The sequence below is a fragment of the Tetrahymena thermophila genome (genome assembly GCF_000189635.1).
Source record: "Tetrahymena thermophila SB210 genomic scaffold scf_8254690, whole genome shotgun sequence".
Taxonomy (NCBI): Eukaryota; Ciliophora; class Oligohymenophorea; order Hymenostomatida; family Tetrahymenidae; genus Tetrahymena; species Tetrahymena thermophila.
This window is the reverse complement of record NW_002476456.1, coordinates 9880-28162: the sequence shown is the minus strand read 5'-3', so window position 1 is coordinate 28162 and position 18283 is coordinate 9880. Positions and strand designations below refer to the sequence as shown.

General features: G+C 22.5%; 3 protein-coding genes across 3 annotated transcripts in view; 2 read left to right on the top strand and 1 right to left on the bottom strand. All coding sequences in view use genetic code 6, as the record gives it.

Annotated features, from left to right (window-relative positions):
- Positions 1 to 3714: 3714 nt before the first annotated feature.
- On the top strand, positions 3715 to 7822 carry TTHERM_01317390 (transmembrane protein, putative; the record flags this gene model as incomplete). Its single annotated transcript, XM_001013051.3, has 8 exons — positions 3715 to 3796; positions 4037 to 4222; positions 4313 to 5688; positions 5832 to 6105; positions 6158 to 6858; positions 7216 to 7315; positions 7426 to 7620; positions 7674 to 7822. The coding sequence occupies 8 exons, from the start codon at positions 3715 to 3717 to the stop codon at positions 7820 to 7822; spliced, it is 3063 nt and encodes a 1020-aa protein (XP_001013051.3).
- Positions 7823 to 8324: 502 nt separating this feature from the next.
- On the bottom strand, positions 8325 to 12638 carry TTHERM_01317370 (kinase domain protein, putative; the record flags this gene model as incomplete). The annotated part of the gene is made up of 1 exon (XM_001013049.2): positions 8325 to 12638. Exon 1 carries the CDS (start codon positions 12456 to 12458, stop codon positions 8325 to 8327), a length of 4134 nt encoding a protein of 1377 aa, XP_001013049.2. The 5' UTR covers positions 12459 to 12638.
- A 3590-nt stretch (positions 12639 to 16228) lies between these two features.
- The window catches only part of TTHERM_01317360 (hypothetical protein), a gene marked incomplete at both ends in the record, with an annotated part of 2307 nt that continues 252 nt past the window's right edge, over positions 16229 to 18283 (top strand). The window contains 3 exons of the mRNA XM_001013048.2: positions 16229 to 17251; positions 17789 to 18010; positions 18279 to 18283. The exon at positions 18279 to 18283 is cut by the window's right edge and continues 150 nt beyond it. Coding sequence (XP_001013048.2) covers positions 16229 to 17251; positions 17789 to 18010; positions 18279 to 18283 — 1250 coding nt within the window. The remainder of the gene's footprint in view (positions 17252 to 17788; positions 18011 to 18278) is intronic.

The window sequence follows — 18283 nt, the reverse complement described above, 5'->3', positions numbered from 1 at the left end:
TTTGGACTGTTGATAGCGGAGAAATATATCCTGTTATATTTGATAATGATATTATCTACTTTTGTAATACTTATCAATTGCCTATTTGCTAGCCTTTTTCTTTGAGAGCATAAAATTTTATAATGGAAGCTACATAACTTTAACTTTTTCCTATAAGTAACCCGGCATTTATTTATCAAAAAACAAAGGAAATTTTTTTATTTTATAATGGAATTGTATTAATTTGTTCATAAGATTTGCAAATTCAGAGAGAGCTAAATCTAGGAATTTAATATCCTTCTAATTAATATTATATTTAATTTAATATTTTTTAAACTGAGAGATATGTATTTTATTATGATTCAGCCTATTTTTATAAATTTGATATGGAGTTAAAAAAATTTTAAGTTTTAGAAGCTGAGACATTAAAAATTTTTTAACTAAACCAGTAAATAAATTTTTACAAGTTAGAAAGCACTTTTTATGTAAAATAATCAGGAAAAATAATTGACACTGAAAATATGATTATTTTAAACACTTAATAAGAGGAGAATAACAATTTCATTGGTTTAATTAAAATGGATGATACACAATTACACATATTTGAATCAGTAAATGGAGTTTATTGGTATAAAAATTTATTAAATATTCCTTTTTAAGTATTAAATTTAACTTCAAGTTAAATTCTTTAAGATCTTTATTTTGAATAAGGATAAAATTTAATAGCATTATATGACAGCAGTTACTAATGTGTTTATATTTATGATATTATAAAAAACATCAAATTGATCAGTTAAGTAAAGTTTAATGCTAAATTCGATTTAACAATCAAGTTAGTTGATTGGAATATTTATAGTTTTATATATGTGAGTGGTTCAACTTTTTATCTTTAAAATCAAAATAATAATACTATGATTAGTTTACTAGACTCAAATATAATAGAATACTAATATTGTTTTTAGCAATAGATTATTGTTGCCAAAACTTAGAAACAAAATCTATATATAATTAAAGTAATTTTAATTTAAGATTTTATTAATTTAAATTTAATTAAATTAAATAAAATAGATTTAAGAAAAAGCTTCATCAAAAGTAGAAACAAATTTTTAATATATGAGTGATTAGATTGTTTTAAAACTTAAATTTGCTTTGAAATGTACTGAAAACATATTAATAATTTATTCTCCTGTTGTTTAAATTATCAATTTAATTACTGCAGGAGATTAAGAGCAATTTTTAAAAGTAATTTAAAATTTATCTTTAATTTATGTTATGTTTAATAATTTTTTTAAAATTTATTTTTTTATCAAATCTTAGTTGAGTTAGCTATAAATGTAAAACGATGCATTAAATATACCAATTGTTAATGTAAAAGAATAGCTATTAATATGTCTATTTAATATTGAAATAAACTATTTTTAAAGAGATAAATATTCAGGATACATAGGATATTTTGATTATAGATAAAATAATACAAATATTTATTATGATTTATAGTATAGCGCTTTGATAGGAGTAACTGGAGTTATAAAAAAAATAAATATTATGACTGTTCCAGGTGATTAAAATTTATTCACATACTACACAATCAACTCATTTTTATAAGGAGCAACATATTATTTTGAGGATAAAACAAGTATAATATTAATTGATACTACTCCTATTATATACTTATGTAACTATGTAACAAGAAACATAACAACATTTAATACAATTGTTAAAGAAACATAAGGTATTTAGATGGATTAAAATAAAAATATCATTTTCTTATATTCATACTAATTTGTTTCTGCTTTAAAGTTTCCAGAAATGTAACTTATAGAGATGTTTTCATTACAATAGTATAACCAAGCAAATATCTTAGCTATTTACATAAATTAGCTGATTTAAGTGCTAATAGTTTAAACAAATACTGCTTTTATTGCATTTGATCTTACAGAAGTACTTTACTAATCAGAAATAAACTTATTATAGTATTAAAATGTTTAGAGTGTTTATTTAAATGAAGAATATTAAGTTTATTATAGTATTTCAAATCTTTCACTCAATCTATTTTATAAAGCAAAGCTTGTTGACTCGTTGCTATTCGAAATCTTCCAATAGAATATTTATCCATATTTAACTGAGCCTATATTAATATCAGAAAATCAATTCATTTATATTACATTTAATTATTTAAATCTAATTTAAGTAAACCTCTAATATAACTCTTTAGAGCTAATATCTAGAATTTAATTACAAAGTACACCTGATAACTACTTTTATGATTCAAGCTAAAATTTAATATTTTTGCTTTACAAGTCAAGCTTTTAATTAAATAGTTTAAACACCAAAATACTTAGTTAAGGTGAGATATTATTAACTAATTTTTAATAAGGTGATATATCAAATGCATTCATCTGCAGTAATTATATCATCGTTCCAAGTAATAAATATATATAAATATACAATATTAAATCTAACTAAATACAGAATGTTGCTTTACCTAATGAAGGTAAAATAAAATTAGCTTTTAAATTACAGGTAAAGTAAATAAATTCACAAGAAAAAAATTGGTGGAAAATACCTTTTGAAGACAATAAAAGATTTAATACATAAGATTGGGCTGAAGATGGAAATTTAACAAAAGATATTTTTATATTGCAAAAGTAAGATAATTAAAATACAATGTTAATTTTAGATTTGCTTATGATAGAGTTCACTTACAAAAAAAATATAGATAAATGGTAAATAATAAATGTTGTAAACGATCCTATTAAATAACTCATTTATACTATTAGCAACGAGGCAATAACTAATATATTTAGCTATGCTTTAGATTTTATTATTTCAATTAAAAATCCTTGCTTGAAATAAGCAATTATATCCTTTGATTAAAATTTTGTATATTCTATTTGCCCAAACGATATTATTGTGTACAATGGGATAAGCTTTGAACAATAATTTCCTTCATTAAACACAGGAATTAGAGAAGCAAATAATTTAATAAATATGAATTATAATAACTACTTTATTATTGTTTAAAAAAACAAATTATCCATAATATAATAGAAATATAATGGCACATATTCAAATATTTATGAGTACGAAATAAACAATGCATTTTTATAAAGTTTTTAGATAATCATAGATTCTAACAATCAAAGATATTCATATTTATTGGTTTCTAATTACTAAAATATAACTTAAATTATATTACCCTTATCTACAAATAAAGTATGTTCTGTTTAAATTTAACAATTGAATAGAAAATCTGAAAATATTTATTCAAAAACAATTATTAATAAGATAACTTAATCTATTTAATCCACTTAGTAAATACTTTCAATAATAGAAATAGAATATCAAGATGGATAATCTATTGAATAAATAGACATTAATTTTCAAGACTAAAATAGAGATGAAACACACAAATTAAGCTTAAGGCTATTATCTAAATATGAAAATTAAATCAAATGGATAAATGATATTCGATTTTCCAATCAAGTTTTTAATTTATTTTTAAAATAAATGTCTCTATCGATAGAAACTCAAATAAATTTAAATTCAAATAGTATGATGGAAAATTTTTAAATGCTGAATGTTTCTTTAAATTTAAATGAATCACTAAATCTACAAAATTTTAAAAAGGTTTATTTATAACAAGTGTTCATTTAATTAGTAAGTTTTAGCTAAATTTAAATTTCTAACTGTGAATCAGTTATCATAGATTAATTATTCTTGTAAAATATAGAAATGAACGAAGATTTTATATTTGTTTTGAATAACAATACTAACGTATTAATTAATAACGTTTATCTTTCTAATTCAGACTCAAGTAATATTTTTTAGATAGGTTAAAGTCAAATGGTAAATATTTCAAATGTTAATGTTACAAATTGTTAATATTTATTTAATGTTTTTGAACTACGGTAGATAAATGATCTTAAAATTGTTAATACTTCAGTAGTTTTAAGTGCTTATTCTACGATTTATTTTATATAGAGCACTATTAAATCAATTATTTAAAAAATTTAACTCATTTACTCAACAAAAAATATAATAATTGAAATAAAAGAATAAGATATTAATGCAGTTTAGTATCTAAGTGATTCTGCTATTTTAAAGGATATTGAGATATTTGATTGTGAAGACACTATATTTTCATTTAAAACTAACAATTTTGAAATTTCTCAAATAAATATTGATCTTCTCTAAGTTTCATAAACTATTTTCACTATTCAAGCTAATTAAATTAATATTAGTAATTTAAATATTACAAATACAAAACATTTGTTTTCCAGATTAGATATTAATTTAATAAATATAATAAGTTTTAATAACTCATAAATAGAAAATATTATTTCAAATAACAATTAAATTTAGCTTCTTTCTATGAATCAATAAAACAGTGAAGGATATGCTCTTATATCTAAAGCAAAATTTATGAATTCTACTATCCTTAACAATAATCCCTTAATCCTTTTAAACTAATTGTCTAGTATTGATTTAAAAAGTGTATTAATTAAAGATGTAAATAATATAAATAGTTAACATATTTCTATACTTATGATATAAGATTGTTATTAAGTTACTATTTCTGGGAGTAATTTTACAAACAACACAAATAGTAAAGGCCCAGGAGGTGTTGTTTACGCACTTGATAACACATAGATAACCATATAAAATTCAATTTTTTGGCTTAATACTTGTAAGTTATAAAATGGTGGAGCTATTTATATGATTAATACTATTATACAAGGAGTTTTATAAATAAACTAATCTTAGCTAATAGAAAATAAATCAGATTATTCTTCAGGTGGCTCAATTTATCTCTAAAATAATAACTTGATCTTGTAAAACTCAGTTATAGCTTCAAATTAAGCATAAATTGGTGGAGGAATATATTATGTCCAGGTTATGCCAGATTTTTTAATTGATCTGTAATAAGGCAATAAAAACAATAATACTTTCAAAAACAATCTAGCGTATATTTATGGATAGAATTTTGGTTCTACTTTAAGGAAAATATTTGTTAATTTAGAAAACATAAAAATACCTAAAAATAGTTTAAAGTAATATGAAAATAAAGTTATATTTATCAAATAATTTAAAAGTGGAGATTAAATAAATTTTGAACAAATATAATTGCTTGACGAAGAAAATAATCCAATTAGATTTATAGATGTTAACTCAACTGATTTTTCATAATTAAGTAGCGATATTTAATCTTTAGTGCAATAAATAAGTGTTTCTGTATAATGGAATTAAGAAAACAAAGAAATACAATGCATTGGATAACTTTAGACGAAATAATTTAAAAATGGAGGTTTTAACCTAGATGTTCAGATTTTTTACAAACCTATTTCTGAGTTGGTACTAAAAATAGCGAGCAATTCCTTTCCTTCACTAAAAGATTCAAAAGGAAATATTGCAGTAAATTCAGGTTAAATAGAATTAATATTGAATATAGAATTAGAGTAGTGTTCAATAGGATAAATATTTAAATAATATGGTAACTCAATAGCATGTGAATTATGCCCTGATGGTAAATATTCTTTAAGTTTAAATGATTAAGAGTGTAGACAATGTCCTGATTCAGCTGTCAAATGCATAGGTTCTAATATCTAATTAAAAAATGGATATTGGAGAGAAGACGAAAATACTGACAATATTATCTAATGTAGTTTTAACCCTCTATCATGCTAACCTTAACTTGTTTCTTCTAAAGTAAATTTAAATATTTATAATAATTCAACTTAAAATTTCTTGATTTTTTTTCTTCTTCAAATTTTTAATAAAATAGTGCTTTTATTAAAAATTATCTACTTAACTTAAGTATTTAAATTTAAAATATATTAAATCAAATAAAGCTTTACTGTATTGAAGGACATAAAGGTCCTCTATGTTATTAATGTGATACATATGGTTATATTTGGGGAAGTAGATATTCAGAAATTTATAATCATGGAGAATGCTACAAATGCGAAGAAAATATTGAAAAAATCATACTTTATAATTTACTACTTTTCTTAATGATTACTCTTTACATATTTTTAATTCTAAAAAGAATCATTATATAGCTAGAAGCTAAAGTTAAAGGATATTATTTAAATAAATTAGAAATTATTTATTTAGGATCAACATGTAAAATACTATTCTATTTTAATAGTTTTTAAAAAATTTATTTTTAAAAAAGTAAACTAATCTGATAGATCATAAATTATTTCGAAAATTCTAACTGATCATTTATAAATACTATCATTAGTATGCTCTTTTACCACAAAAATGCCGGTTTTATTTACTGTCCCTATTTAGCTATCAGGAAATTCAGTTAGTTTGGCGAGTAAATCTATTGATTGCATTTTTTCTAAATTCCCAAATTTACAACCTTTGTGGTTATTCGAATCTCTTTGGTCTTTTTCTTTACCAGTAGGAATACTTATTTTTTACTTTATAAAAGGAATTATTTTAAAGCAATTAAAAATAGATTTATTTATCAGGTATTTATAAACTGCAGCTATTTTTATTTATTTTTACTTTTACCCTATGATAATAACTCTTGCTATTAGATCTATTAATTGTATAACAATAGGAGATAAAAAATACTTAGATCTAGATTTTGGAATTGAATGCTATGATAAACATAAGCATAAGCCATACATATTTTTATTTACGATTCCTGTTATTTTTATATGGGGATTTTTAATACCTTTATTACTATTCTATAAAATTTACTATACAAAATCTAAAAAAAAGTCATTTATTAAATAAATAAAATATTCTTTCTTTTTTGCTGGCTATTAAGAACAATACTATTACTGGGAGTTTTGGAAATTGTCTTATAAAACAAGTTTGATTTTAATATCTGTTTTACTTAAGCAAGATATCTAATTAAAGGTAAAATAATATTGAAATTTTTAGCTATTAAATTTAAGAATTTCAAATTAGTCTATCATTTAATTTCCTAAAATAAATTATCCATTAATTATAACTAATTCTACCATTAAAAAAATAATTAGGTTGCTGTTATGAATCTTTCATTGATGATCTAATTTTTTTTATTATTTAAATCGCAACCTTATTTAAATAAATATTTTAATAGTTTATAGCAAATATCTACTCTAATATGTACAGTATCATTAAATTTTTGTATGATACAGATTGTAGGTGATTAAAATAACTTAACATATTAAATATTTTGGATAGCTATGACTATGCTACTTAACTTTCTTTTTGTAGCTACATTAATAATAGGATTATTAAGACTAAAAATTCCTCATCTATAATAGTAAAGAACATGTTTCTAAAATTTCATATTTTAACTTAAAAAAAAATATCCTTAATTGCTTGATGTGTAAATATAAAATAATTAAAAGGTAAGTTCTTTGCTCAAGTTTAAAAAATTAAGACAAAAAATAAAATAATTGATGAAAGCATTAAAAAAAAATGACATATTATCCTAAGAACATCAGAGACTTAAATTAGATTTAAAAAATAATTAGGACTTTGCTTTTTCACAATCTTCACCTAAAACAAATTAAATAACTTCATCTGAAATTAATGATGAAAAATTTTACACTTTATAAAATAATAACTCTATTAAAAGAATGAAAAATAAATGGTCTTACTACACAAGAAATTCCAAAAAAAACTAAATATGTAATTTTGTTTACTTTCTAAAAAATATAAAAAGTTTTTAATTTTAAAAATAGCCTTAAAAGATAGAACATTTGATAGACCAAGCTTAATAAATAATAATACAAGGGATAGTAATATTTATGAAACTGAAAGCTCCATATAAAATAATTAATATAATAGTCACCATAAATTTTAAATATAACTCTCTCAAAATAAATGTTGAATATTAAATCTTATTCGTTTAATTACCCTTAATTTTGATATGTTTATATAAATTGCTTGTAAGAAATTTAAAAGTTTCAATAACTTTAAATATATATTGTATTTATTATAATTTTATCTCAATTAAATTTATAGTAAAAAATTCCAAAATAAAAATTAAAATTATTTAAAAAGAATATTTTTTATTTAAAAACCTAGCCTAATTAATATTTAGAGGTTGCCATACCATTAGATTTTAATTAGGCATTTAGCTATATTTATTTAAATTTTCAAGTGTAAATATTAAATATTTGTTAATAGTTAAATCAATTAAATATTTAATTGTTTAGGTTGAGGTTATTGATAGAAAATTAGGAAAATTTTGTAACTTTTTTTACTTTTTTTAATAAATAAAAAGTTAAAAAATATAAATAAATAAATGAACGAATAAATAATAATAGCAATTATTTAGATGCTATTTTAAAGAAATATATATATAATTCAAAACAAGAATGAAAATTAAATCAATCGAAAGCCTTAGGTTAAAGCTGCTAATCTAGTAGTTAGGGGGTGGAGTATAATGATACTACTTTTGAATCGTGCTTGCTATCTGGTAAATTATATAATTTTGGTTTTTATTGCAAAGTTGCTAAGCGATGGCTCGCAGAAATTTATTAATTAATAATATTAGTATTGTGATCATTTTATTTTTCTTCAGGGATGTTGATAAGTGTATTAGAAAAATAAGGCTATATATTAATCTTAAATTATTTTATTATATAACCATCTAAATCGAATATTCTTATTAAAATTTGTTCTTCGTTGTTTTATGTAGGAGTACCTTAAAGCTTTAGGTAATCATCTTTGAATTTCAAGCGTAGCCAATCAGGAAATTTCATATTCTACTAGACGCCATAAGGTATATACTCTAGATTGCATATTTTTTTAATTCTTTAAAGTATCCCTTTTTCGCATAGCTTGAAACCTTGGACATTTGATACTTACTGAGAGTTTAAGTGAAAAGCCTCACCTTAAAATTATTAGAAGTAGCCGAGTTTATCAAAAGTCAAACCATGGACTTCGGAAATAATGCAACTTTCAATTAATCTCATATTAATATATGTACCTTGATTTATAATATTTTAGTTACTGTTTATCTAATAAGAGTTTTACTCGTAATCATAAAGATGAGAGATTATTTATTGCAGCTCTTTTTATTTAATTTTAACTTAAGAAAAAGGAGAATGGTCTAGTTCTTCTTTGTAGCTGTGGTCTATTTCCACTATTTTTAAGTACCAATCATTTTTAGTGCTAAATCCCTCAAATATAAGTTATTATTTAACGAACAAGAAAGTAAAATAAGATTTAGGATCTAATTTAAGGAGCTAAAGGCAAGCATAAGATTTTATAGACTCGTAATATAGTGAGTCTGGTTGTAAATCGTAATTAAAATATTTTTTAATCTCTTCTAATTTTTTATTTTTTCTAAACAAAACCTCTTTATAGTTATTAAAATCTTCTAAAAGTTAAGACATTTTAATACTTCCATCTTTGTTCAAGTACCTCTTTTCCAAGTGACTGTCTTTTTTTGAGTGCTCCAAATTTTTGAAAATGTTTTTATTTTTAATTAGGTTTTGATGAATTTGGTATCTCTTTTTATTTTATTTTACTTTTTTTTTTATAGTTGCCTTTTCACCATTTTATTATAGAATGTCTTGCTATACTATTAAAAACAAATTATCGATTAGAATTGAGCATTTTTTCCATTTTATTCCAATTAAAGGAATTTTTTTTAAGTATTTTGCTTCGAAATTAACATTTTCTTAACTAAAAGTAAAGTAATTAACTACCATAGAATTAACTAAAAGACTCCTATATTTGTAAAGACCTAAAACTGCTACTAAGGGTCCTATTACTTTCAATAAAATATTAAGTATATAGGAGAAAGGGACTCCATTTATATTTAGATTGAATTAATCAGATATTGAGGTATAACCATCAAAGGCGATAATTTAAAAAATGTAAGTTTTTCCAAGCTGAGAATATTCAGTATTTCCATAGAAAGAGAGCTGCTTATTACTTTAAGCCTGGAGCCAAAACGTAGGATCAAAATCAACAAACTATTCCATTTCATTTGTTTTATACTTAAACGTGTAAGTGATTGTTTAAACGTCACTCACTTTAAATGTACTCTACATAAATTAGATAGAATAGCTCGTCTCAATATCTATTACAGAATCGCTAAATTTTGTTTCAATTTGCGTTTATAAATTGTTTATCTGTTAAACAGATATCTACTCTTTAAACTTGATAAAACTACATTTAGCAGCATTACACTAATAATTTATGGGAAAATTCAGGTTATCATTAATTGCTAGGCTAATTTAGTTAGTATTACTTTGGTTAGAAGTATAGAATATAATTTTTTAAGCTAAGATAGAATTAATTTGTTCTAAAGGCCCTGTCAAATCTAATTCATTCTGATTAATAGAGTATTAAACAGTAGCTCCTGAATAGCTGATAGTAACAAATTTACCAGTGCTAGCATTCAACTAAACAGTCACAGTGTTACTTCTTGAAGAGATGATGCTATTAAAGGAATCAAAAGTAAGACTTGATTATGTCTAAAGTACAACTTAGTTTATCCACACTGATTAGACTAGACTTTGCTTTACATTATTGATTATTTGAGTATTCATGCCAGGTAAGGCAATAGTTAAGTCCAAGCTTGGGTTAAAATCAGGGCTTAGCTGGTCCTATACACCTATAATGTTTTTACTTTTTAAATAAGCATAAATTTAATTTGATAAGTCTTAAGTCGTTTATCCCAATCCACTTGGGTAGAAAAATGAAGTACTGCTCAAAGGGCAGAAGGTATAAACAAGTAAAATGATTCTGTTGATTTATGAGCTAGTTGTTCCTGCATTTGTTTTATCAAGCACCATAGTTAACGTTTAAGTTTGCTAATTGTAAATCATCCAAGTTGGTAGGGTTTGTTCTTAAAAGTTTTAATATATATTAATTTTTTAGATTACCATTTCCTGTGATTTTGGGTAAAGAATCTAAAAATAAAATTAGACGGTCTATCCGACTTATAGTATTTCATCCTTCTAAATAGCCTTCACAAATTACTATGTATTATTTATTATGGCTATTTCTCTGGCTGTCGATTGGAGCATAATCTGAGACTTTAAAGGCATCACAAGCACATATTTATTATTCTAAATAAATGAGAAATCGTAATTTTTAGAAACGCATGCTGACTATGCTTAATCTGCTCCTCTTTCATACTAACTAAACAGAGAAATATTTTATTTATCTCTTATATCAATGACTGAAATCATTCCTTTTTCATTCTGTTAAACAAAAACGTAGTTATCATTATAGAGAGAAACACCAAAGATGGTCCACCCAGTCAAAGAAATTCTAGAAAGGATTTTAATTTATGGAAGCGCAGTCAAATCAATTATTGCAAAGCCATTACTGCCGTCATATAAAAAGCAATAATCTGTAGAGATATCAGATTTCATCATATTTTCTGCACCAAGAGTTTGTAAATCATTCACTTGCACAAGCTTATAATTCTACTATATTTAGATTACTGACAAACCAAAATTTTATATAGAAATTAGTATGTATTAATTGTCTTTTGAGAAAACCGCTCTTTTTGTTGTACCAACTATTTGATAGTATTAATTTCTGTAATATTAAAGGAAAGAAATATGTAAGGGTCCATCAAATTTTAGGAGATAGAAACCGCTATATTATGCTACCACACAAAGTGTTTAATCTAAATTAAAATCTAATTATGCAATATTTTCGTTAACATATTAAGTAGGTACAGAAAATGTTAACATTAGAGTAACATCTTAGCTAGTATATAATGAGCTATAGTCGTAGGCGTAAAAGGCTACATTTGTTTATGAAATACCAATCAAGGGGACGTAAAATATTGTTGAACCTTTATATTAAGTCAACGAAGCTGACCAAATATTATAGACCTTATTGGAAGGTATGTCTAACTAATAAGGATTACCTTAAATTTTTCCTATACTAAATTCATGAGCATTAAAAAAACCAAAAAAAAAATTATCATCAAATATGCTGCAGTAAGGTTTCATGAAAGAAGGCTCATTTTTTTGAACAAATTACTGAGAGTTGAATACATTTGGAACCTAATCATTTAGATCCATGTCAATAAGCTAGAAAGTATAAACGCTGTTAGCGTTGGCATAGTAGAGATACTAATAATTCGAGGAAAATGTGATGTAATAAGAAAGAGAAATAATTTAAATTTAGTAGAAGTACTAAGGATTAAGTTTATCAGTTATGTTAAATACTAAAATACCTTAGGACCTGACTCCTACGTAGATCATATCTTCATTTTGGGAAATATTAATAGAGTATGCAAGAGGTTGTATGGTTTAAAAAGGCCAAACAATATTTATAGGTAGCGACAAGGGGTATTAGGAAGGATCTATGCTTTGCAAAGGTCTTAAATCAGCTACGTAGAATCCAGTGTATTAATTAGTTCCATACATATAGTTATTATCTGATGTTCCTATGCAGGCAGAAGCTATGTATCCTGTGGGAACTAAAGCAAGATTTATGATTTAATTTTTTTGCTAATCATATTTATAAACAAAAATCCCTGCCATACCTCCACCAACATAAAAGTAGTTATTGGATTTAGAAACCAAAATAGTTTTTCTGATAATAAGATTATTATCATTTTAGCTTAATTTAGCAAGAATTTTAAATTGGTCTTTTGCTTAAAAATCTACCACAGTTATGCTCTTATAGGTTCCGATGACATAAAGAAACTTTTCATCTCCACTTTTAATCATGTCCTATATTTGGTCATCATACTAGTATTCATATAACTAAGTTATCTGTACCGTCTATGATTAGAAAGAATATGCTTTAATTAAATTGGGGAGTACTCCGGCTAGGAAATATGTCCCATCATTTGAACACTCTACAGTCACACATAGAGTTTTAGATCCAAAAGCTTGTTAAGCAATTTTTTTAGAGTTTTGAGCATCAAATATAATAACTCCTCCTTGGTTACTAGCTACAAATAGTTTATTAGATATCGAAGCAATCTTTATATTAAAAGCTTATCCATCTTAGTCTTGGTAGTCATACCTGTTTACATAAAACTATGAGTATATTTAGTTTTTCAATTAGCAAACGCAAATCTTAAGTAAGATTAGGAGTTTTATGAGAAATAGTAAATTTTTCATCACCCTATTGAAACTAGGTAGGTATTTTTTCTAATTTATAATCTCTATTTTTTACAATTATTAACCAGTTTTTAAATTGATTAAGGTTTCTCACCTACTTTTAAATTAAATACATTTTTGATAAATATAGTTTGATATTATAATTAATCAATCAAAGTAAAACTCTGTAAAGAATTAAACAATCAGGTTTTATAAGAACACATATTGACTCTTACCAAATTATTAAAAAACTAACCATAATAAATAATATTACTTGAACGAATTCTATTAACATACATAACTTTCTAACTATAAAGCATTGAATTGTCCTCTTCTATCTTTTATATATAATTTTATTTTCAATTTGAAAAGGATGTAAACACTAAGCGAGATAAGAAGCTTAATTTAAAATTTTTCACAGGTAATAAGTTTTTTAAAATTTTATTATAACTACTAAATATTATTAATTTAAAGAGTTTTTTATTAAATTTGTTTTGAGATCTTTATACCAAGAGTGCTATCACATAAGATTAAAGTTCTTAAAAAAAGAATAAAGCCAATTATTTTATTTAAACGTCTTATTTCCATAATAATAATTAGAGAAAGATTCATACTAACTAACTAACTAATTAACTAACTAACTAACTAACAGTTATAAATAAATAAATTGATTTGAAGTTTATAAAAAATGTTTCTAATTATCAGTAGTTGATTAATTAATAAATAGATAAAATAAAATTTCCTAAAGGAAATTATTTATTAATTGCTTGAAACGTGTTCATCTACTGATTGAATTATGCCAGTAAGATCTTATCAAATAAAAAGTTAAAATTTTATATTCCAAAAATAAGAATTCTAATTTATCTTATAAATAAAAAATTTAAAATTAAATATAAATTAAGCAAAATGTTGAGTCTATAAAAATAACATCAAATAATTTAGGATTTTATTTTTCTAAATAAATAAATAAGTTGATGATTGTTTGTGTGTTTATTTATTTATTTGTTTGATTGATTGTGATATATACAAACATAAGCATTTTTTTATTAATAAAATTTATCATAATTATTTTATATAGGAAATCAAATTATATTTTAAGGTAAAAATTTATACCTTAAAAATAACTGCAAAATATCTTTCAAAAAGTTAATATTAAGCATCATTTTGGATAAAAAGTTTAAAAATACAAAAATTTTTTAATCATTGCTTTTTTATTTTTTTATTGGTTTTAATGTGCTGTACATTATTGATAATTTAAAATTTTTTAAATTTATTTTGGTTCTTAAATCTATAGATAATATTTATAGAATAATTAGATATCAAATAATAAAATAATACAATATACTATTAAAAAAAACTTATTTAGAGCAATTTTTTTTAAGAATATGATTTTTTATAACAATATCTATAATATTATATAAATTTAAATATATTAATAGAAAGTTAATATTAAAATCAGACTTTAGACTATAAACTTGCATATAATAATCTTTTTAGTAGTATTACTAAAAACACTGGAGCAGTATTTTTTTAAGCTTGCTGTTTAGCGATTTTTCAGATATTTGTATTTCTACTAACACGTACTAAAATAAAAAAGTATATTCTATTAGTATATGATTAATTATTTTATTCACTATAAATTTAATTTTTACAATTACTTATTTTAGTTTTCTGCTATAGCTCAGTTATCTAAATCATATAATTAGATATTTAATAAACAACATAAGGTTTATTTACTTATATCTTTATAATTTGCTGTTTGGTCTATGTGAGCTTGATAATTAGTTTATAAGCAGCTTCTTTATATTTAACAAAGAAAAATAAAATAGATCAGAGTTAATAAAGTATTATTAGTATTCTGATGATAAATTTAACTAATGATACCATTTTAGAATCTTGTTTTGCAAGAATGTATATGTTGATTTTTACAATAATTGAGTGTTAATATTTCCAATTTTAGTAGTTGTATTTAGAGATAGTAATAAAAAATCTACTATTTCTCTAATTATCATATTGTTTATTTAGTTATTAATAACAGTTTATTTGAGGCCATTTTATAGAAATATAATAAACATTTAATTTATTTTTGAATAAATAGTTTGGGGTATCACATTCATTTTATTTAGTGTATTGTATTCTTAAATTGATTCTTTTGAAAATAATCTCTACGAATATCCAGATTATATAGTTATATAATCATTAGCTATTATATTTTTTATAGTACCTACAATATTGATAAGTAATATCTTTTAAATAATATAAATTGTAATTATCATCAAATAATATTGTATAAAAAAAAAGAATAAATTATTATTTATAATTTAATTGGCTCTTATTCAAGTCAGCAGTATTACTTAAAAATAAAATTTGATAGACTCAGTATTATTTATTATTTAAAATGCTATAGTTGATTTTTTTTAAATAACTATATCATAATTTAAAATGAATTTATAAATCAATTAAAATTATTTATATGCTAATGTTTATTTTTCATTTAAATGAAATTAGTTAACAAAATTTAACGGAAACTCATACAATCTTTGATTTTAACAACAAAATATGATACAAAAAATAAGAGATTTTTTAAATAAAAAAAACAAAAATAGCTGCTGTTATTGAATTAAAATTATTTACAAACTACAATGCCATTTGAATTTATATTTGTTGTTTTTGATTAAATTTTGGTATCATTTCGAATTTAAATAAGCAAGAAAGAAAAAACTCATTAAAAATCAAAAAATATTTAAATTATATATTCTTTGATAACATGTAATAAAAAATATTTAAAGGATAAAATATGCAAAATATTTATTTCAATATTATTTATTATTAAGAGTTGATTTTTTTAATAAATAACAAAATCTTAATTTAAAATAAATTTAAAAATGAATTAAAATTATTTAAGGTATGTTAATGTTTATTTTTAATTTAAATGAAATTTGTAACAAGATTTAACGGAAACTCATACAATCGTTAGTTTTAACAACAAAATTTGATATAAAAAATAGCTGAATTTTTAAATAAAATAACAAAAATAGCTGTGTTATTGAATTTCAAATTATCTACAAACTACAATGTCATTTGAATTTATATATGTTGTCTTTGATTAAATATTGGTATTATTTGGGATTTAAATAAGCAAAAAAGAAAAAATTAATTAAAAATCAAACATATTAGAAGAACTTAACTTGAAAAAATATAAAATGAGTATCAATTAATTTATACCAATTATTTCTATTTTGATAGTGACATTAAAGGCTTAATGCTAAAGCGGACAAATCAATGACATTTTAAACTAAAAATGCTTACCTTGCTCTAAAAATTGCAAAGATTGTTTTAGCGCAGGAGATAATTCGTGCGTTTATTGCGCTAAGAATTACTTTAAAAGTTATTCTAGTACTTCTACTTGTGTCTAAAGTTGCCAAACAGGAGAGTTTTAAAATTAAAATTTTTAATGTGCTAAATGTATGGTTGAAGGATGCGCTAAATGTGATTTTAATTAAATTTGCCTCGAATGCAATCAAAACTTGATGCTAGATACTAAGAATAACATATGTTATCTTAGGCAAAACACTTGCTCCTCTAAATTTGACTTTATTCAATAACCTTTCAAATTAAATTAATGTGTTCAGAGTTGTCCATCTCCTTTTTATTAAAATCAAATGACATAGATTTGTGAAAAAAATCTTTAATGCTTATAATTTGATAGAATATCTGCATAACTTAATCAAAGAGTTACTTAAATTGAATAGTTTCAATAAAAATCGTATCTGATTAGAGCTAATTAATGTAATTTTGCAGTAGCTGATCAAAATTTCTAAATAATTTACACCTAAGTTCTTCAAAATATGACTACCTTTGAGAAATAATATATGTCTATACCTGGCTAAGAATACAATCAAAAAAGTTTTATTATTGGGCAATATGGTGGTTGTACTGCAAATAATACCTTGATTGTGATGGATTTTGTAAAAAATAGAATTGTTTTTTAATAAATTGACTTAGATCAAGATTACTATTTACTTTATGCAGACACTTATAATCAAATAGTATTTCTATATGGGAGTATAAGAGGTAAAATTGTTTGGTATGACATTATTAAGTAATAATTGAATTCATACTCGTTTGGTAGCGTTACTCTCCAATCTGCTTTTTAAATAAATAGCTTTTAAAGCACAAATTATTACATATAAAAGTATGAAAATTCCAGATAAACTTCTTACATGGTAAAATATTTTATTGCTTTTATCAGATAATTACTTCAATAGTAAGAAATAAATATTTAGTAGAATAATAAATATTACTTTTAAAATTTAAATCAAATATAAAATAATAAAAAAGGTATCAAAAAAGGTTTCAAACCTGAACAAACTAGCAAAATAAAAAATGTTTAATCAAAGATTTAGTTTGTTTTTTAATGAAAAAATCTAAATTTTTAATCAAGCATTTAATTTTTAGAGTTAAACCTTTTTTTCATTCATTTTATATATAAAAAAAAAATTATACTAGATTAAATGTTTGGTATAAAAATTTAAATTTCTTCATCAAAAAATCTTTGATTAAACATCTTTTATTATTTTTTCTTCTATATCAGGTTCGAAACCTGCTTCAAAATTTTTTTTTTATTTCTTTTAATTTTTTTTATTTTAGTAAATAATATTTATTATTCTACTAAATCTATATTTCATTCTCAAGAAAAAATTATCATAGAATAGCTATATTATCCTATTTATTTATTTTGTTTATGTTAAAATCTAAAATAGCCTGCAATCTTGAGAGATGATAGAACTATTAACTTTATAAATAGTACAATAACAATTAATTACCATTGGTTAACTTTAAGAATGGTTTAGAAAAATGATTTTCTGATTGGTGTTTTTAATGACACCCTTACTTCAGTAATTTAGGTATCGAAAATTCAATTTCAAAATTACACTGGAATGTAAACAACACTACTGTTTTCTAACCCAAATATAAATTATATGGTATACTATAGTGTGTTATTAAATTCAATTATTTCATATGATAATTAATATTTACAAATATTAATTTTAGATTCTATTTCAAACTCAACCAGCAAAATTCTCAACATAACTTGTTAATCATAATAACAATTTTATTTTTATGAAAGTTTGTAATAAAATTAAACATTTGCTTTCTTTATTACTCAAGAATTACTTATAATAAATATAACTGATTATGTATTTAAATTTTAGTAGCAAAATTAATCAAATCCTTTAATTCAAAAAATAGGAACT